Source organism: Xiphophorus couchianus, chromosome 18 (genome assembly GCF_001444195.1).
Source record: "Xiphophorus couchianus chromosome 18, X_couchianus-1.0, whole genome shotgun sequence".
Classification (NCBI taxonomy): Eukaryota; Metazoa; Chordata; class Actinopteri; order Cyprinodontiformes; family Poeciliidae; genus Xiphophorus; species Xiphophorus couchianus.
In genome coordinates this window covers 9,379,058-9,401,152 of record NC_040245.1, presented here as the reverse complement: position 1 = coordinate 9,401,152, position 22,095 = coordinate 9,379,058, and the positions used below count along the sequence as shown (strand labels likewise).

The following is a 22,095-nucleotide window of genomic DNA, read 5'->3' as shown; positions in this document are numbered from 1 at the left end:
CCCATGCCTGAATGACTGTTTGTGTTATTTTGTGTCCAGTGGGAGACAGCGGGATGCCTGTGTAGGCTGCGGCTCCACAGTCAGATGTTTGGCGCTGGCTTAGCGCAGCTTGTTATCAGCACATGCTATCCCATGCTGGAAGTGAGCTGCTGTGTGTTTTAGATGGATGGTGTGCTGGCTCCCTTGTTTGTTCTTTTTTATGTGCGTGTTTGAATATTCTTATTCCACACAAATAAGTGTGCAGCTGTTAGTAGCATGGGATGACTTTGTCTCTTAGTAAATACATTTATTTAAACATACTTATAGGCTTTTTTTTATCATATTGGGTGTTTTTCAGCAGGAATTCCACCTTAATTATATATATTTTTCTTTTTTTATTTCCAATCACAGAAGAACCATTTCTTTATCCAGAACACCCATTTACTGATGTCACCAACTATGCATGTACGTGTATCATGCACAACTTAAGTCACGGCACAAACTTCTATATATTTAAGTGACAGGCCAGCATAGAGTATTAGTGTGAAACAGCTTCAGAATTTTACAAGTTGTTTTGGAATTAAATAATTTGTGGCATATAATATTGTCATGTTTCAACAAACAATGGTGTGTTCAGGGTAGTGGTGTTATGCATGCACATGGTATCATCTAAATAGAGCTCCTTCTTCCATGTTTTCTTTGCCTCCTACAGATGCACTGCCTACCACAAGCTGTTACTTTGTTAGTGGAAATGGAACCCCCGCCCCCTTTTTTTGTATATGAAGAAATGTTTTTGATTGATCTAATCAAAGTTAAAAACTAGAGATGGACCAAAATGTCCCTTAAATGGAATACAAACCCCAGAAGACTTGATGATGTATTTGTGGAAAGTTGGTTTTGGTTGAATACAAACATACACCACACTTTTCAGATTAAATAGAAAGCATGTTCCTTTCCCCCTTCACAATAATTAATCATAAAATCACAATAAAATACATTACAATTTCTGGTTGAAACATTTCAGTAATTTGACAGGACACTGAATATGTGAGTAATCCTCCGTGCTCTGACAGCATCCCCTCCTTTGCACAATTCGATAAGCTCTTGTAAGTGTCACTGTGCAACGACGGAATGCCATAGCAACCAGTCCACCTTTCTGTGATTACCACGCTCAGCTCTACCTCACACTCCCCTGCTATCATTGCACATCATCTAAAAACAGCCAGCGCCTTTGTGGACCAGCAGCATGAGACTGACAGAGACATATTCAATATTAAGATCTGTGTATATCTGTGCAGGGTTAGATATACTCCTGCAGGGTGATTTTAGAGTTAATGGTGCGCAGTTGCAATGTTTTGCATTTTCTCGAAACATTCAAAGAGGATATGAGGAGAACATGAGCAGTAAAAGCAGATAAGCCACTGAGAAATCCTAGCAAGCTATAAATCCATAAACTAGTTATGATTCAACAAACTTTGTTTTTCTAACCATTGGTAGTTATCTTACAACACTCATATTGCCTTTGGACAAACCGTTCAGTAAAATTATGTACCATGCAGCTAAAAGCTAAAACCTAGATTTCTTTTTTAATAAATTGATTATAGGGCAATTTCAAAACTCTTAACTCACACCTCTTGAGGTTGTTCATATTGGCATTTTCTGTGTTTTGGATGATTCTGCTGTTGCAGAAGCCCCACAGTCAGAGCTTGCATAGACTTTGTTGCTTGCTCCGTGTATTTGTCCTTTATTTTTATCTGCACATTTTTCAGAATGTCAATTCTGAAAAATTCAACATATTCTTTTTTTTTTTTTACTGTTTCTTTGTTTTGATTGTTAGAGAACTTCAGCTGGAAGTTACATTTATGGCAATATAGCTGGGCCAATGCCCACTCCAGAACTTGTCTTTCAAACATTTTTAAGAGCAATTCTTTTGTTAACTACATCTTCATAATTACATGACAAATGGAGACAAATGGTTGTCTGAAAGTGTTTTGCTGCGTTCTTGTAGTCTAATTGTCTCACTGATGGTTGACATCAGTTCATCTACAGAAAACGAGGCAGCTGTTTGAAGGAGCTCATAGCTGCACATTTTTTCTTAAAGTTTTGAAATGTATAACACTTAGTCTTATGTAATGATACCAGTGTGGAACCTACAACAATAAAAAGCTAACAATTACGGGAAAGTGGAAGATTTAAGACCCCTTAGTGAGCTTAAACATCTGCATGAAGATTCTTTTGTTACTGCTTAATTAAATAACGTCAGTGTGATTTTCAAGTGGTACAATAGTTATTGTTGGGTTGTGTTGTTCTTGTTTTCGCCATCTTAATTACATCTTTTTAATTCTCTTTGTCCTCATTTATTGTCTTCTTAATTTGCTGAAATTCCAATAAAGCTGTTCCGATGAATATGTTTTTCTGCTTTAGTTGTCAAAAAGCAAAATTAGTCTGGAATCTTGACTGAAATCTAACTGACACAGTTTTTTTGGAACACTTAGAGATGATTGTGCCAAGAAGAATTCTCCATAAAATCAAGAAAATTATGAACAGCCCTGAACATCTTCTTCATGAGGTTGTCATCCAACAAAATAGAGTCTTCAGTTAGAGGCTTCATCAGATGCGCTCTTATACAGACTGCTACAGAAAATGGTTTCAGCTGAGCCATAATCATCATTGTTCAAAAACAACTTTTTGAAAGATAGAAAGTATTATGACATCAACTTCCCCCTGAAATAAGTTTCAAAGGATTCTAAAGTTAATGTTCCTCTTTCATAAAAATTCAAACATATCAGCTGACAAAATTGTCTCTCAGGAATACAATATCTCTTTCGTTATTTTGGTCATAGATACCTATGAGGTGAACAGAGATGATTGTTATAAGTGACAGAATGAATTTAGCCATTCCTCTGTCCCTCTGTACTGCACCTGCAAGACCATCTGGTCTTCATTCCTGCCTGCAGCAGGCTCAGCATAGTAACAACAAAACCACGGTGTAGAAATGACGTTGCACAATCTGTCGGTTTCAAATATCACCAGTTTTACCTGAAAGGTTTGGTTTGTTACAGCTTTTGTTCAATTCCAACCAAGGCGCTGTCCAATAACTCCGGAGAGAGCTGCAATCAGTTCAAGTTTGTTATGTAAAATACAAGCACTTCTCTGAAGAGGAACACTCATTTGAACGCATTAATGCGCAACACTGATTGTAATTTTCACCAAGATCTTTGAAGACTGAGTTACAATTTCAAATCCATCCCACCACAAACACACACCCACGGATGGAGAGTAATTTTTGGATTTCAATTAAAAATATATATATTTATGGTTTTCCAAAAACAAACAAACAAATGCCATTCTGAAGAATTTACTTTAACCAAACAAGTAATTCTTTAAAAATTCTCACATGGCTGTCAGTTTCAACTAATTGTGTGTACTTCCGCTTTGTGTAACAATATGCAGATTTATGAATCCAACCAATTACAGGCTGTGCTGTAAGTGTCACCATGTAGCATGAGTCAATCACCAGATTGAGCTGCTGGCCTGCTATCAATTTTACATGTTACTGGACGGAGCTAAATGATGGAGCTCAATTTGCCTGTTTTACTGCTGAAAACGGAAAAAGAGGCAATTCATTTTCTTCAAGGAATGGGTAACGTGATTTTAAATCGGTAGAAAATGTAATCTGTCTCTAATAACTGTAGTATGATCAAGGATGTTATTTACTTAAGAATATATTAAAGCATGAACCATAGTTCTTCACTGTACATCTTTATTTTATACAGCTATGTGTAGTCTGAGGCATCCAAATGTCAAGTTTCAGATCTAACTTGGCAGAAAGGTACTACTGGTCTGAATGAACAAAGATCACATGTGGAGTTTCTGATAGCTCCGTTGTTGAGCCACTTTCACTGCAAATGTTTACAGAAGTCAGATAATGATGATACTAAACTTAATAGTTTCATCACTGCATGATTACAACCCCTTACAGCCACTATGCAAGATATGAAATACTGGATTGGTCAAAATTTCCCGCAGCCAATTGCAGAAATACAGAAGTCATTGTTTTTGACTTAACTAGAACCAATGAAGCTAAAAGCCACAGCGCAGACCAGAAACCACGGTGACTCAGAGCAAAGCCTGAAGTCTTTTACCAAATCAGTCTACATCAGATAAAAACATTGTCAAAATGAAAGGTTTCCTGACAAATCATGATAAAGTAAAACTAGAACATAGTGTTATTATAAGTAGGGTATATCACTGAAACTTTGTCTTTATTGGTGTCTAATGTCAACCCTACAAATTCCCAAAAAAGGAATTATGTCACAAGTCACTGCACTAGATTCCTGTTTTTGCAATATATTACAAAGTTAACTGTGAGGTATGATGTATCTCAACTACCATCACTCCACCAGGTAATTGTGATAATTCTATTTTAATGTACTTTTTGCCTTGCATATAATCTATTTTTTGTATTTTTCTGGAAATCACCTTAAACTTCCTAGATATGTAAATGTTGCAATCCAAATAAACTTGCTTTGCCTTGTTTCCTTTGTAATACTCACTGTCTACTTTTTCTGCCCTCCAGCAGAAACAGTAGACAGTGAGCAGTTCAGCAGTTGTCTTTTCTTAACACAGGAATAGAAAGCATGCACTTTCAGCATTTTAAATATCACAGTTACATTTAGCAGGTGCACATTTAACAGGATGTTCTCTAACCCCTACGTAGGCTTCATCTTCTTGTCTTTCTCTAAATGTGATGCATAAGAGCTCCTGACCCGAAACCGTTAAATGACTCAGACACCTAAATTATCCCCCCTGCAGTGCTCATTCCCTTTTGAAGCTCCTAAATGTAATTTCGGTGCAGTTCTTCACATATAAAGTTGAAGGTGATTTGTTGCTGATGTTGGGACTTTAAGCTCTGACTGCACTGCCATGCACATCTAAACGTAAAAGCAGAATAATGTGACGGGAACTATAGTTTCTTGGATTATGATCCAGCCCCGTAAAGCCCGAAAATGTTTCAACAACAAAACAGAAAGAGGGTATTCATGGTATTATAAACAAGACACAGCAAGTTGTAAAGCGCATACCTCGGTCACACCTTGGAAGTAGGGATTTCTATGAAATGTGCTTTTCAGTTCCACCCAGCATTTATTTAAGCCTTTCTTGTGAAAGGAATGGGACTCAGACATGCTCTGATCAGAGAGGTTATATTGGAGCAGAAATGCTCTGTAGGAACACATATATCCTGCTGTCACTTCACAAACCACTGGCATTTCTCACAACAACGATTCAGGACTGGAACATGAAGGGTAGCAAATAACACAGCGGCCTCAACAGCGGTCCACTTTAAAAACCCTCAGGTAAATTTGAAATGACACAAAGGATATCCTGCTGTTCGCTTGCTTTTCCACATCCACATAGAGAGCCTCCACCTGCTGAGCTAGTCTGCCGGACCTGCCGTGTGCTATTGATTGAAACACTGCTGCCAGGGAGTAAGGACCTGGGTTGCAGGGCAACGAATAGGTCACCAAACAGTGAGCAACCTGGCATGGGACTTGAAGTGGATATTGCATGCTGGATAGAAAGATGAATTTCAGAAGAGTTCTTTATCAGATGTTGTTTGTTCATTTATTTCAACCTGAAATTTGTCAGTATGCAGAAATGTTCACTGCTCATTTTACCAAACGTTTTCAGCCAGTGACAGTCCACAATCAAGCTAAGGATATGTTCAAATGGTGATTTAATATGCAATGAGCTCTGCAAAGGATGTCTAACTATATTTAAAATGCCATCTTAAATCTCTAAAAGTAATAACTCACCATGCAAATTATCTATTCCAGATACTTACAAGTGTACGAACTCTAGACGCTCCGACAAATATTTGTGAAAGACTGGGTCACTATCACATGCTTAATGAATCCCAATAAGTTACCACATACATTATGCTACCACCTATGCAAGAAATCCGGTTGGGAATGTCCTCGCAACCAAATATTCCACAGTCAGCTGTTATTGGTATTGTAATAAAACTGAAGTAATTGGGAACGTCTCAGCCATAAAGTAGTAGGCCACATGCAATCACAAAGTGGAGTCAGCAGATGCTGAGGGGCAAAATCCACAGAGGTCACTAACTTTTTGCAAAGTCGTTGGCTGCAACCCACCAAACTTCCTGTGACCTTCAGATTATCTCAAGGACAGTGTTGAGAGCTTAATGGAATTGATATTCATTATCGAGCTGCTACATCAATCCCTTAAAGCTGCCAGGAGAATGACACTTGCGTACGTGTATTAGGTCAATTGTTCAGCTTAGTGCAGAAAAGATTATAAAGTGGGCCTGATATAGGTTAGTTCTTGTGATTAGTTCTTTATTTGGACAATATAACACAACTATTTACAACAGATCCACAAAGAAATAAACAAAATCTGCAGGTGATATGAGAAAACCCAAAGAGCTTATTATAAATCTCACCACAGGTAACTAAAAATGTCAGCTGCATAAACTCAAACTGACACATTAGAAGTGAAAATACAAGGATATAACAATCAGAAGATGATTGTTACACAAGCTAACTGAATAAAAAAAGCAAAAAAAGTATAGAAAATAATATTTGTGTTACATTTACTTCTTTCAGTAAACATTAAGTATAAAGAGACAGCTTTCATCTTAATAGGCTGAATTGCTTTGGGTTGAAGAAATATCTGCTAATTTCTGAGGAAACATGAAACATGTTATTTAAAACTCACCTGAATGGAAATTTTGAAGCTTAGTAAACTGTCCAGTTGCTTGCTTTTAGAAATGTTCAAATTAAAATGATAGTTTGCTCTTAAAAAAAGACCAAAACTAAAGCTGGAGACAAAGAAACTTAAGGATCTGATGCATAGTGGCTGCTTTTGTTCACGTTTCTTTGTTTAACTGTGAATAGGATTGCTACCAAGGTCTTACTCAAAGCTACCTGGATTAAAACACAAAGAAAATAGATACAAACATGGCATTGTCTCCGTTGGCTGTTTGGAAAATATGGTGGAGTTGTGATCCTTGTGAGTGTTGAAATTGTGAAACAGTTGGTGCTGGAGACCTAGAACAGATGTGCTTACGGAGTGTACATGATGATGTCATGTATCCATGTATCTGTGTAAGCAATAATTCCAGCTCACTGGACTTTTTTTTAATCTCACTCCTGACATTTTGGCGCAGAGCGACGCTCCTGCTACTTCTTTGATCTTTTCATCCCTTTTCACTTCTGAACTCTTGACTCCCACTCACTTGGACCTCTGGGGACTCTCAGTCCCTGATTGGAGGGCCCCAAGGAACACTGCATGAGGCTGGGGATTTGAAGGTGTTGGGAAGGGCCAGTTGCCTAGGGGGTTAGTGAACAGCAGGAGGAATCAAAGAGACCGCAGCTGGAACAAATGCCCAAACAGTAGTTAGGTGTAGAAAATAACAGGGGGTGGGGAACCCAACAACCAATGGTGCACTCCTGGATGATGAATGATAGTCAGGTTGAAGCTGATAATTCAATTTAATTTCCACTTAATGTTGGTTCAATTCCAAAGCGTAGTCAGAGGCCACAGAGGGTTCTTGTTTTGTTGCAACAAAAGCAGAACAATTAAGGGATGAGTTATGAAAATATTGATTGGAAAAAACATGATTGTTACCATTATTTTGTATCTCATCTAGTTCTTTTGTTCTTCAGCTTTATGTCATCCTTTATGTTTTAGGTTTAGACATAATTTATGTTTTTCAGTTTTTCTGACCTTGTGTACAGTAAATGTACTCTCCAGGGTCCCCAAGGTCTGTATTCAGACAAACACGTGCACCCAGATTTTTGTGACCGTGCTGACAGTGTCCAACTAGAGCAACAGTAAGACCCCTTAGTGAGCTTAAACATCCCTTAAAGGTGGCGCCATATAGGCAAGGAAAAAGGAAATAAAAGTGTATCAAACATTGAGGAAAGGAAGTGAAACAACAATGATGCTTGTTTTAAAATAACACGGTGTCTAAGCAGACTTTTACTGTCTTAAACAAGTCCAATCCTAAAAAAAAAAAACATTGGGATTTTTATCAAGGCCATTTTGTGGTTATTCACAAAGAACCCGATGACTAATAACATAAACAGAGGTTCGCCATCAGTGGGTTTCTTGGAAAAAAAAAAGCATACTTGGAACTGAATAAAGCATTCGAGTAATTACATGACATAAAGGTAGAGTGATTTAAAAATCCAAGCTAATATAGTAATTCAAGTGAACAGTACGTTATTATTCTTACATTGTTTTACTTTTCTATCTGGTGGTCACTCTGAGCAAACAATTTATGTGTTCCATTCTCATTACTGGTTTCAAACAGAAAGATCATTGGTTACCACTGTTTCTGTTTTATGTAATTTCCAGCTTCAGTATAAGTGAGAATAATAGTAATATCTAATATCACATGAAGACAGCTTAAAGGGTCGCTGGCGTTGTTTTAAGACAGTGGGTGACTTAGAAGAGCTTGATTGCTCTCCGACTAGCTGCTAACTACAGACCATCTGGATATGTACTGGATAAATGAAGATGACAAAGAGCAGCTAAAATAACAGCTCCTACAACCTTCTACCTGAACCTTACATCAAAACCCAGAAAGTATCCCTTTAGATCCAAGATCTAAATCTTCACAAACAAAGCTGATAAATTCCAAGCATATGATTTGCAGATCAGACTGGCAAATGACTGCCCCTTTGCGTGTGAGTGTGTGTGTATGAGATTCAAGCTAAAGCTTTGGAGTCGGTGCAGATGATTGGCACACAATGCAGATGTGTGGGCAGCAGATGCCATCTGGAGAAAGAGGAGTGGGTTTGCAATAGGAGGGAGACGGGGGGAGGCAGATGCCCCTCCAGAAAGAAAGAAAAAGCCGATGGTTTGACAGAGGAATAAAGGAAACGATGGGAGTGTAATCAATCAAAAAGACTCTGACTCAAATAACGGGAGACAAGAGACACCACCCTCCCACTGCCGCCCTGTTCCGACCACCATCGCCGGCTGTCATCACCAGTTGAGGGTTTGCTACCATTGATTGAACCAGATCAAAAGCCTCCCTTCGGTTGCCTCCTCTGGTTGTTTAGGTTGCCAGGCTCGCCTTCATGGCGAAATGCGAGTGGAAATTCTTACTATCTGCACGTGGTTGTTAACAGCTGAGGTTTTGGGTGAGTTTTGACTGATTCCATTGAAGCACCAGATGTTTTGCTTGCCTCATTAAAAAGTGGGCAGTCTCCGAAGAACCTTTCACCCAACAAAGACATGACATCACCGCCCCAGAAGACACACACCTCTATTGATTAATCCTCATACTTAGATTAAACACTGTATATAAGGTGTGTCTGTGAAAAGCAAACAGAGCCACATTTTAATACATTTCAGTTAAGGTTACTTTATTTGGATGGCTTGAATTCCCTCTGTATGGACTTGAGCTTGGTATAAAAGTAACAAAAGAGATGAGCAATAGAGAGCTTGTGATCTGACAAGTATGCAACTGTCTTGTAGAAGTAGGTGAATTTTGAAGAAATTTTACCACATAGCTGTACAGTGGAAGGAAAATGCATAGTTTTCCAAATGTTTCACTTAAAAACAGTTTTGTATTAAAGTACATTCAACTTCATTTCATCTGACATCCTGAAAAAAATTCATTGGTTAGAATTTCTATATAAAAAAGTCACTTAATTATTTTAATTTAATCTTGATATGAGTCCATCTGTTCGGTGAAGGCGTCTGTGGTTTCTTAGAGAATGATAGTGAACAAAGCATCATGAAGACCAAGGAAAACAGCAGATAAGTCAGGGTGAACTTGTAGAAAAGTTTAAAGCATGTTGTAAAACAATATCCAAACTTTGAACACCTCACACACAACTACAAACCTACAAAGACATGGATATCAACCAAAGTTGACATCTGGGCAAGCATAAAATGAATGGCAACAGCAATCAAGATGATCGCTGTAGCTCTGGAGGAGCTGCAGACACACTGTTGAAGGGGACGAATCTGTTTACAGGACAACTGTAAAGTGATCAGTCGACAAATCTGCCCCTGAAGGAAAAGTGGTAAGAAAATGTCAAGAAAACTTCCATTCTCAAGCTTAATGTTCTCTGTATTGGAAATCTAACACTACACATGTCCATGCACTCACCATTCCCAAGCAGAAACAAGGTGTTGGCAGCATCATGGTGTGGGGATGCGTTTCCTCTGCAGAGACTGGGAAGACAGTCAGAGTTTTTGGGAAGATGGATTCAGATATGTACAGCATAATCCTGAAAGAAAATTTGTGTGCAGAATACTTTAAGATTTTTAAAAATGTGCCGACTTTCACAATGGCTGGAATATGTCAAAAGGAGAAGAAAAAATCCAGATGACTGAATATTTGTGCATGGTGCAGTAAATGCTTCTGTCTACAGATACAATTTTCCAACTCAGACACATTCAAAGTTTTATATGACTATAATCACAGGAAGAGAGATTAAATTTTGTTTTGACTGTCCATCTTCACAGGAAATAAGCAGCCAAGCAACTGATATGGATACAATAATTTGCCCAAGGATAGTCAGGTGTGGCGCATGTTTCCCTGCTGAATCACCATGTCTGTAATCTATAAAAGGCCACATTCCAATTTAGCCGAGACACAATATTCAGGAGGTGCCAGTTGTGGTTTGCAGATCCTTCCTGTGCTCACCGGCAGCTGTGTGTGCTGATGCGGAACGCCCTGACCTGCCCACACAGAGGCAATCTCCTCTGCAGATCATTGAGAGGTTGCCTGCCAACGACAGCAACGTGCCCTTCTCATGGGAGCGACGGCCGACCTGTGTAGGAGGACATAAAAGTGAGAGAGCACCCTGCACTAACCTCAGCCCTGGACACAGCTGGCTTCTCCGCAAACATGAACAAAGTGGTCTTTGTTAGACGGAAAAGGCAGCGGTACCATCATTGCCTGCACACTATAACACCAGGTTGGCTTTAAAACTGTAATGGCGAGGGGAATTAAGGAATTAGGTCATTGATAGACAGAGATCAAAAAGTCAAAGGCTCAAAGAAAATGTACTTACTGCCACACTAATTTAATAAAATAAAAAATGTGCTATGAAAAACTGCTTTGTGATTTATGTAAATTTAACCAATAAATATTAGCAGCTAAAAACTTCTCTTTTTTTGCCAAATCCCAACAAATTATTTTAATTTAAAAGTCTTGAACTGAAACAAATAAAATAAATTTGCTAAAATAAATTTTTGTGAATTGTTAAGAATATTTTGCTCCTATTATGAAAAGAAAGATAAAATATAAGAGTTAGTTTGTGAAGAACAAAGCATAAAACTGAAAATATAGAAGCCGGGTGTGGCGTTAATGAGCTGTGACTTCCTCAGGGTGAAGCAGCTCAGGTTGCTAGCAACTTTAATGTTAGCATGACGGCTAAACTAGCCAAAGCTGAATAAAGATGGAAATTTTACTCCAGAAGCAGAAACTTTCTTAACCAAAAATGTTTTAGTAGTCTTTAACTTTTACTAAGTTGTTGTAGATTTTTTGGCTATAACATTATGACCACCTGCCGAATAGCGTATTGGTCTCCATTTTGCTGCCATCATGGTTGAGAATAGATTTCATTTGACCGCTAAAGGCTTGCTATGGTATCCATAAACAAGATACTAGCATCAAATCTTTTAAGTCCTGTTTGTTGTAAGTTTGGGCCTCCATGCATAGGCCAGATCCCACAGATGCCTGATTGGATGCCTCATTATCCTGCTAAAGGAGGCCACAAACATCAAGATATACTATTACTACTAAAGGGTTCACATGATGAAGAGCAGATAGCAACACCTCTAACATCACTACTTTGTTGTGTGCCATCATAAAAACATTAAATGAAATCACGCAAAATGTCAGGAAGAGGATTGTGGACCTCCATCTTTGTGTACAGTTTCTGGATGCTTGAAGGCGTCATCTCATCAAACAGTTATGCCCATGAAGGTGCATGGTGCCAGTCAAGAAGGGGGTCGGATTCTGTATCTCAGCAATGAAATTTTGGTTCCTAGGTTTTTCACTTTCTTCAGAATTAGTACTTTAGCATTTGGTCTTATTTTTGATATTTTAGCAGAACTGCTAAAAGACAATGTTTATCTGATAATCAAAAGTAGATCAAACTCGTGTAAGAAAGAAAGAAAGTTTTACAAGATGAAATTCTGGGATTATTTATGTCACTCAAATTACACTTAATCTTGTGAAAAGCTGTGGCCCAAAATCACAAAAAATGCTGGATTTTAGCTTTATAAAGAAATATAACAGTTGTCTACTTGAAAACAAAGATTGATGTTTAAAAGAAATCATACTCATCTCCAGGTTAACCAGACACAGTCCTGCCAGACCACAATTCAGCAGTAAGCCCTGGCTATGTTAACAACAATGGAAAAAAATTGACATGTGATATTCTGGGTATGCTTACATAGCATTAGCCTTGGAAATTCTTGAAATTGTGCCCCACATTATTTAATAAAATCTTGTTTATGGGGGTTTGTTGCATGTGGAAAACAACAGAAAACTGACTAACAATAAAGTTTCAAGTGTTGCCTTTAAATTGTATGACTTGATCTTCTCATTTATTTTTGCTATTTACCAAATAAAATAATTATTTTAATTATTATTTAATTATTTTATTAACATCCTAAAACAGGAAAAATATTTTCACAATTTAATGGCATAGTGTAAGAAAGAAATATGTTTCTTTATGTAAGGAAATGTTACCTAGATTTTATATACCGTCCACTATTAGACACCAGGATAACACAATCAACTATCAGAGGTTGTGTTGTTATATCAATACATTCACTCGTTGCACTACCAGTTTAAACATATCTCTATACTGTTTTCTGTTGACATACTGGAACATCTAATCCAAATGTTTAGGTAGAATTTGTTACCAAAACTAAACAGCTTATGTTTCTAATTTTCTATTAAGGTTTTTATTTACCACTTTACAACGTGACATTAAGAAATTCATATTTTTTAAAAATTTTTATTTAGATATGTTGCAGAATATTTGACGTCTTCTGCAATGTACTTTTCTTTATAGTGTACAAAAAGACAAAAGGACAATAATCCATACAAGTTTGCCACCGATCTCAGAGCAGCTCGTGTCAATTTTTACAAAGTGCATTACCATGTAATGCAAGGGAAGGTCACGCTCCTGCTTGTTCTTTAATCCAATTCCGGAGCCAGAACAGGTGTCGATGTGTCCGCTAGGTGGCGACCTCGGGCTGATGAAGCTCACCTCGGACTGCAGACATGCAGGATCAGCACAGTCTGACTGTTGATAAGCGCAGAGGACAAGAAGAGACGCACTCCTCCTCACCCATGAACCGACTGCTTTATTTGTAGCTTTGATTGCTCATGTAAAGTAAGAGATGAGCTGGTGTTCCCAAGCAGAATAAAACTAATTAAACTGCTTACAGTTTATTATTTGATTCCAATTGGCAACTCACAAATCACGTTTTACAAGAAAATACCCTGCAGCACCCCTCTGTGAGGGGGTTGATGACACTTGAATAGGGGGGCAGTTAATGATTATTTGCACCCCGCTTCCTTGTCCCTGAAGTTTCCTCCTTGAATTGTCGGAGTGCGCGTCCGAGCGCACAGACACGCCTCCAGCCTGTGGATCGCTCGGTGCGTCTCTTTCCTGCTGTCCGCTTCAAACCCATATTCCGCTGGGGAAAGTCAGAGGACGAGAGAGGTAGAGTGGGAGAGTGTGTGTGTGCGTATGAGAGAGAAAGAGAGAGAGAGGGAGCGAGAGAGCGGGACCAGAGAGAAGAGAAACGCGAGAAAAAGAAGAGAGGAAAAAAGCCGAGCCGCGTTGCAAATGGCACTCATGGCAGGGATTTTGTTCACGGTCACCGTTCTTATTTCTGGGATTTCTACTCTCGGTTCATCGGCACGGATATACCCACCAAATGAAGGTAAGAAGACTACAGCAGACTTTAGACTTCATCCACCCTCCCTGCTCCGCACCGTCCCTGTGCTTGTGTTTGCGCAGCGGAGACCTCTCACTCCGTGGCCCCTCGTTGCGTTTGCACGGGGGCCCCTCAAAGAGTTTAACAAAGGAAAACACAGCGACGATCACTTTTTTTCCCTTCAAGATTCGGCGCGTAAGGGATGTCCAAATGCGCATTGCTCGTTTTCGTCTCGGCTGCATGGAGACCCTGTGTGCATGAACAAATCTCGCTTGTGGTCCCGACGCATGCTGTTTAGTCAAGAAGACGAACAAAAACTGAGCCGAGCTCTAGACAACATGCGCTCAAATGTAAGCGTAAGCGTGTAAATAAAAATTTGATTAAATAAAAATTCAGGACAAAAACTCCGGAATGAGACTAGCAACGCAGCTCCGGACCCAGCAGTGTGAAAGCTCATCGCTCTCTCTGTCACTTTGTGTTTTGATGGAAGACGGCGACAAATTCAAAAAGTTGATTTGCTCGACTCTGCGCGTGTAAGATATGTACCGAAATTTAGGGGGAGAAAGAAAATAAATAAATAAATAAATAAATAAATAAATAAATAAATATATATAAATCAAGAGGTTAAATAAAACGATGGAATAATGCAAAAATGTTTACACCAAAAGAGCAGAGGGTTTGGGGGTTAACTTTCTACTGATCGGCCTGGACAGCATTCTCTTCGCGCAGCGTCTTTTCTTTGCAGAATATTTTTCTAATTGTGTACAGAGAGCGGGATTTGAAATAAAGTAATCTGGTAGCAACACCCTGTGTGTTCCCATCGGAGGAGCAAATCTGCATTGGACTCACACAGACGCACTCATTTACACTTATTTTAGTTTCGTACATGAGAAATATTTAACATTTTGACATAAACTTTTGTTTCCATAGATTTAATTTCTGTTACTACATGAAATTTGTATATTATATTGAATGAAATTAGCTTTTCAGTGCAGGAGATAAGACATTTTACGCACACTACTTGCTGCCGTTCTGTCTAGAAAACTCATTGCCATTAACGCTCTGTTGAGCTATTATGTTATGTTTTATCTCAGTTTTAATTTTAGACTCTTCATGTCTGCATTTGGAACATCTCCAAGCTTAAATGAAACGCGTTAAAAACAATAAAAAAAAAAAACAATTTGAGACCCATACACCAAACGCTATAAATCATTCTCAACGAAAATCAATCAGCGGCCATCACAGCAGGGGAATTACGCAGAACACGACATACCCACGGACAACAAATTTAATTTTAATTCCCTGCCCGCAATGATATTTCTCATGTGCGGATATTTTTCAGTTTGACTGTTATTTGGTTAAAAATTAGGAAGCCATTTTTCTTGCTATGCTGATGTTGTGTGGACAGTCTGAGACTTACATGCTTGAACGTCTCCTATTCTTGTTTTCCAGTCACGTTATTGGACTCCAGGGCCGTACAGGGGGAGCTGGGATGGGTCGCCAACCCGACAGAAGGAGGGGTATGTAGCAAAAAAACTGCTCCACCGAGAGAAGATATCCATTATTTGCAGGAGGTTTGGGAGAGGCGGGTGTGATAAATAAACAGTCCTCCCTGATAAGAGTTTTTTTTTTTCCTGGTGAAACCATTCCAGGAATATCTGGGTTGGATATTTAGTTTGTCATTTGTCTAACCTGTCAAGGTATTTATTCTTGGGGTGAGGAGGCACAGGGCTTTTGAGATTTTCATATATGATAACCTTGAGTAAAAATGCCACAATATTAAAACTAAAAAAATTATTGAAAACAAATAAGACTCAAAAATATAGCAGGATCTTTTAGCAGAAAAGTGTCAGTTATCCAAGCTACTGCATAAATAATCAAATATTAATGTCAGTTAAAGCAAATATATATTTGGTTTTTTTTTTACATAAACTTGAGGAAAACTTTGGAAATCATGTCCCATAACCAGGGACTACATTTAGAAGTAATCAGGTTTTATCTAGTCATTCTGTCTATCAGAGTAACACAAGTCTAACAATCTGATATTTAGTGATAATTTAGTCAGGCTATCTGCACTGGTAGCCAGCCTACAGTATGATTTTAGTTATTTACTTATAGTAACTTTACCTTATTAAGAGTTCTGGATGGGGTTTCTTTATCGTCCACTACATGAGGATATTCATGTTTCTTGTAGGTGAGGGAAAATATAGGTGCCATATTTCAGCTAGCTGACTGGCTGTGCACAGCAACAGGTGGAAGTGGGGCAATTCTGTGTTACCCAATGCTCCAGGCAGCCATAATAAAACTCCCTCTGGCACTTTTTCTGGCATCTCATTAAACAGACTTCAGTGACGGTAAATTTGAGTGGATTTGAAAATGTAACTTTTAAACCTTGGCATACTTTGAGATGGTAACTAGGCCATGCTTTGCAGTGAGATCATTTCATTCAAGGTAAACCAAAAATTTTGATCAAATAAAATGTGATACTTTATTTTACATGTGGAGACACTTCAGAACACCTGGAGGGTCCCATGAGTTTCCAGAGTCTGTTTCAAGAACCCACACAAACCCCCCACCTCCAATGCCAGAAACCCCTGTTTCCCTTTCTGCTTGCTCCCCTTGCCTCTAACCACTCCGTAATGGTCAGATGCAGGGGCTGATACTGCAGCGGGCGTCAGGTTTCCTGAATAGACGTTGGATTGAATCGGTCTTTGTGGAGAAACTTTATATCCCTGTCCACCATTCAGTTGAGGAGGGAGGGAAAGAGGAAGAGAGAAAGAGAGGGGGGAACTTGGCAGCTTAGAGAGGGTCCTCTGGAACTGATGAATAAGGCGGAAAGTGCCGTGGGCTTCAGCCCCAACAAACCAGAGAGGAAAAGGGTCGACTAAATGTGTGATACCACACTCTACCTGCCTCTAATATTAGATATCAGAGCACAAATAAAATTTGGACACCTCCTGCAGCTCTACAATGGGTACATTTTGATAATGTGTTTAATATCCTCAAGAACCTGAATGAATAGTGGCTTTCATTAGACAAGAATGTTTCGCTACTGAATTTTAGTTGAATTGCACAAATAAAAAGAGAAACACAAGTGAACCTTTTAAAGTTTTTTTTTTTTTTAAACTATACCATTTACAACAATTTGGTCGGTTATTGAATCTAAAATCATTGACACAGATGTTAGATGCTATGCTTTTGACCCTGCACAAACAATTCTGTGCTGCGCTCGGGTCCTGCTATCGGCCATTTTATCACAAACCATTGATTGACAGGGTCCTGGCAGCTCCTGCGAACCTGCATTCACTCTCTCATTATGACCAATTGATCTCATTCTGCCTTTTTCCTGCTATCAGGGAAAGGGGCAGCCTTATCTCAGCGGCGCTAGATTTTCACTACAAAAGGGGAAGGGTGGGAGGGTGTGGGATGCAAAGGGAGGGAACAGAGTGGAATAGAACAGCAGGGAATGATAGACATTTTCTCAAATCATACAGCTGCAGCTGTATTTAGTATTATCCCTTCCACCTCCTGGGAAATAAGGTTTTAATCCGGAGTGTTTACGATTAGCCATTGAGTCATATCTGCCAGCATCGCCCATATCTCCCATCATCCCGGTTCTATTCGTTTTTGTATGGTTTTCCAAATAGCTAGATTTACGCCAGCCAAAGGCTCGTCTGCTTCTGTTTACAGTCCGGCTCAGTCAAAGACTCTTTTTAAACTCACAGTTAAAAAACTTGAGGGAAGCATAGTGCTTTGAGCCTCTCAAGATGAGGTCCATATTTGCTCAACAGTGCTCTGTTGAGAGGGGGAACTATATCGTAAGTAAAACAAACACTACCCTTTGGCAAAAATAAGCCAAATCGCACAGGGTAAAATAATCCATGCACCTCACATCAGTACCTCCCTTCTCTTTATGAGTTCATGCTAACCTCAGTGAACATATGCGTCTCGGTCTACAGGTCTCTCTTGATTATAGAGACACAAAGCAGGCCAGGGCCCATTAGATCGTTAGCACTTGTTCAAAGACTTTCTGGATCTGTGCAATGCGGTGATGGCATTCTTTCCTTTATAACTACTCTAATGTTCTTAAACATCCACACAATGTTTGTGTGTGAGCTGGAAATGGATTTCTTTCTATATCACTCCCTAAGTAATTGTACTGAAGATCATTGAGGCATAAACCTCCTTACACACTCTTTCTTTCTGATACTTCAGTAAAGGCAGTGAATAAAAGTGGATTTGTGATTCCATATTAAGGTCTAACAAGTCTATTAAATGTAATTCATAAAACATGCATTAAGTTAAGCAGTCAGCTCAAATATTGACTAAAACAGTCAAATGCTCCTTTGAGGTTACATTACCTCAGTCATGTTAAGCATTGCACAGCCCGTTATGATTATGAGATGTTTTTCAGATGTCCTTAAACCTTAACAGGTTTTTTTGTACTACTTTTTTCATTATTGTTTGTGGCATACAACTTAAGCTGTAAGATCCATCAAGTCTAATTTCATTCTTGTTACATTTTTTTTCTCTCGGCCTTTCCCCAGTGGGAGGAAGTAAGCATTATGGACGAAAAGAACATCCCCATCCGTACATACCAGGTGTGCAATGTCATGGAGCCAAATCAGAACAACTGGCTCCGTACTGACTGGATCCCCCGTGGAGGTGCCCAGCGTGTCTACATCGAGATCAAGTTCACCCTGCGGGACTGCAACAGCTTGCCGGGGGTCATGGGAACCTGCAAGGAAACCTTCAATCTTTACTACTACGAGTCCAACAATGACAAGGAGCGCTACATCCGGGAGAACCAGTTCACCAAGATAGACACCATTGCTGCAGATGAGAGCTTCACTCAGGTGGATATTGGGGATCGCATCATGAAGCTGAACACGGAGGTCCGGGATGTGGGTGCCCTGACACGGAAGGGTTTCTATTTGGCATTCCAGGATGTTGGAGCGTGCATTGCCCTTGTTTCTGTTAGGGTTTTCTACAAGAAATGCCCATTATCCGTGCGAAACCTAGCCCAGTTTCCTGATACTATCACTGGTGCCGATACGTCATCGCTGGTGGAAGTTCGTGGCTCATGTGTGGATAATTCAGAAGAAAAGGAAGTTCCTAAGATGTACTGCGGAGCTGATGGAGAGTGGTTGGTGCCCATAGGGAACTGCCTGTGCAACCCTGGATATGAGGAACGCAATTCAGAATGCCAAGGTAAAAAGCTGCCATTTATTTTTTTCTTTCTTACTGTTTTCTTTTGCCTAATTCTAAATGTTTACATCAAACTAACCCCTCAAATCCTGACCACACTCATCCTTTAGTAATGCTCCCTTCCCCCCACCTGTAATTCTTTGTTTTTATCCCCTTTGTTTTCTCTCTTTGTCCTGTGCTTTCCTTTCTCAATTTACCCACCTAGCACTCTGCTGGAAATTTTTATCTCCTCGCTCACTTGCTTTCTCCAGGCTTTTCATGGTGTTCTTGTGTGATAGAAGTAATGATGACTGTAAGTGGAGTAATTAGCAGGCCCACTGGGAGGTGTTGTGCAAAGGGATGTATCCCAGGAGAATTGGTGAAACTGGGAGTGTAGCTTAGAGCTCCAACTGGTTCACACTACTGCTGTGTCTTTCACCCCACCTGTTCTTTCTCTTGCTCCCAATGGAGCCCAAAGCTTGAAAAGGAAATAGACAGCTTTGGGAAGAGTGGGAAAGAGTGAAATAGGCTTTACGATTCCAAGCATGTTTGGGAGGAGTGAAAATGCTGCGGTGAGACTGGGCTGAGATGCCAGTGTTTGTTTTGAAGGACTATCCTTTTTGGACAATTATTCTAAAATCAGATTGTTGTGATTCTAAACCTGGCCCTTGAGCAAAGATTAAAACGTAATTTTAGAGTTCCCTCTTCTAGTTTCTTTTTCATTTCTGTAATTTCTTAATAGACAGTCTGCTGTCTGTTTTATTATGCCCAGTGTAAAGTGAAGCACATGTGGCACAGCACCATTTTTGTGGATCATGTTGAGTGTTTTACCAATCTGACCCAGGGTTGTAAGTCGTCCTGTAGGGCGTATGCCAGTTTTGCTTCACTGCTTTATTGGTAGACACCTCCAACAAGCCCATCACCATCACATACAAAAAGCAGTGAGCTGCAGCAGCGAGGGGTCAGAGGCTGGGCACGGGTGATTAACAGGAGGGACGGACCACTACACCTCTCCTAATTTACGAGGGAGCCTTTATCTTGGAGAACTAATTGCATGACAAACAGGTCTGGTGATTTAGGGATGCCAGTGGCTACTTGGGGGTAGGGACGGGTAAAAGGGTTCAAGTAGTCACAGATGGGGCGTGTGGGTTCTTTTTGTATATATGACCAAAAAAGGTTTCCCTGTTACTGGTTTCAGACGATTCCCACCAGGTTTTCTTTCCTGAAGTAACGAGATCAAAACATGGTTAGTTGCATAGCTGACATAATGCTTTTTTGGCACACTGTAATGCAGTTTATGATCATACCACCTAAATATTTGGAAAAAGAAATGTCTTTGATCATATTCACTTAATTCTATCTTATACTGGCTTTAGAAATTGAAGTATTGTCCTTATCAGAGTAATTCCTGTTGAGAAAAGTAGCTGCTACAGAAAGCTGTATGTATACGCAACCATAGATTTTATGGGACTAATGCAGTCTTGTTATATTTTGACAGCTCTATTCTGACACTGCTTGTTTTTAAGCCAATGTATCCATTTAGGTCACATATCACTGCAGCTCCTTGATTGTGTTTAAGTTAACAATGCCAGCCAATCCATTACCTTTTAGCTTCAGTTACAATGTTTATATTTTAACATTTCACTTGCAGTCGTACTCTGGGTGACATGTCTCGAGTACAGACTGAGCAAATGAACTCTACTGACTCCAGGGTTAAAAGGTGCTACTCACTATTGGTTCTCAAGTGCACTGATGAGCTGGTTAATATTCCCACAAGTGACAGTCTCTATGGGAGAATGGCTCCACATCTTGAAGGACATGTTGACCAAGAAACTCTGACAGAAGCTAGTTTTGGGGGCAGGGTGGTTTTCAAAGACAACCTGAGGGTTTTATTTTTCTCTGTGTGTTTTGTGATTTGAAACAATTTTAACTAAACAGTGTGTCAGTCTGTACTTAGACTAGATAGTTGTGCACCCTCATACTCAAAGGTGTTTTGTGCTTCACATGGTATCGTTGTTAGAAGGTGTGCATTTGTAGGCTTGTGTGTCTTTTCTCTTCCTGTGTATGCGTGAGGTTACAAGGGCACCTTGGCCCCTGGTTCCCAGCCTAAGATGAATGGAATCTCCTCCATCATTGTTTGGGTGACAGGAGAGCCGACTGAGGAGGGTGATGTTTGGGGAGAAAAGGGAGCCGAGGGGGAGCTTATGGGGCACAGAAGACTTGCATTCTCCTCCCCTGGTTGAGGTCAGAGGTTGCCCCCTTCTGCATCCATCTTACTGCTCTGTCTGACAGGGTTGTGGATCCAGGATTGATTAAGACATCAGGATTTTGACAGCTGTGTCGGTAGAGTTTGTATGTGAGTCTATACTCAACATAGACCTGGGTGAGTATGGTGTACCCCCAGGGCCAAGGCAAGAGGGACAACCAAGAGAAATTGAGGGCCAAGGGCCCCCCTGATCTAAGGAGAGGGCTCTGTCTGTTTGTGTTCGAGATCCATTTCTCTGTTAACTATGCCCCTCACCCTCACTACCCTCATCCCACCCCATATGTTCTGTAGGGATGATGAAGGTCATGGAAGACTCTCGCTCCTCATCTGGTGAGGAGCGTCTTTACTGTTGAAGGTGCCGCAGTGTAGATGAGGTATTTGGAGGACGACATTAGTAAGGATTCTGTAGGCCATTATACAAACATAATTATTGCCTCTACAGCATTATTGACACTGAAAGAAAAACTTTCTTCCAATAGCCACACACAGCAGGCATGTGTGCTTTCATTAAAATCAGTGGATTTGAAGTTATGATTTATTTGCCTTCATGTTGTATAGGTTTGTGTATGTTGAGGATGCAGCCTTGTTGAGGCGTCAGCAGTTTCATGTGACACTGCAGATTGCTTGCTCGCTGAGCTGTGAACAGGTTTCCTGCATCTCAGTCAACACACAGCATGTCTTTTGTTTCCTTTGTGAGATTCTTGTTGACA

At 39.8% G+C, this 22,095-nt stretch overlaps 1 protein-coding gene and 1 long non-coding RNA gene across 6 annotated transcripts in view; one reads left to right on the top strand and one right to left on the bottom strand.

Annotated features, from left to right (window-relative positions):
* Positions 1-9,398: 9,398 nt before the first annotated feature.
* On the bottom strand, positions 9,399-11,086 carry LOC114133317 (uncharacterized). The gene is made up of 3 exons (XR_003593159.1): positions 10,673-11,086; positions 10,133-10,197; positions 9,399-10,032 (listed from the first exon to the last, which is right to left on the bottom strand). It is a non-coding gene; the product is annotated as an uncharacterized LOC114133317 (long non-coding RNA).
* A 2,237-nt stretch (positions 11,087-13,323) lies between these two features.
* Positions 13,324-22,095, top strand: part of epha4l (eph receptor A4, like) — a 66,211-nt gene continuing 57,439 nt past the window's right edge. The window contains exons 1-3 of one of the 5 annotated variants that reach the window (XM_028045047.1): positions 13,324-13,938; positions 15,385-15,452; positions 18,480-19,143. In XM_028045047.1, coding sequence (XP_027900848.1) covers positions 13,743-13,938; positions 15,385-15,452; positions 18,480-19,143 — 928 coding nt within the window. In that variant the 5' untranslated portion in view covers positions 13,324-13,742. The remainder of the gene's footprint in view (positions 13,939-15,384; positions 15,453-18,479; positions 19,144-22,095) is intronic. The other 4 variants (XM_028045046.1, XM_028045048.1, XM_028045049.1 and 1 more) reach the window with 4 other exon arrangements.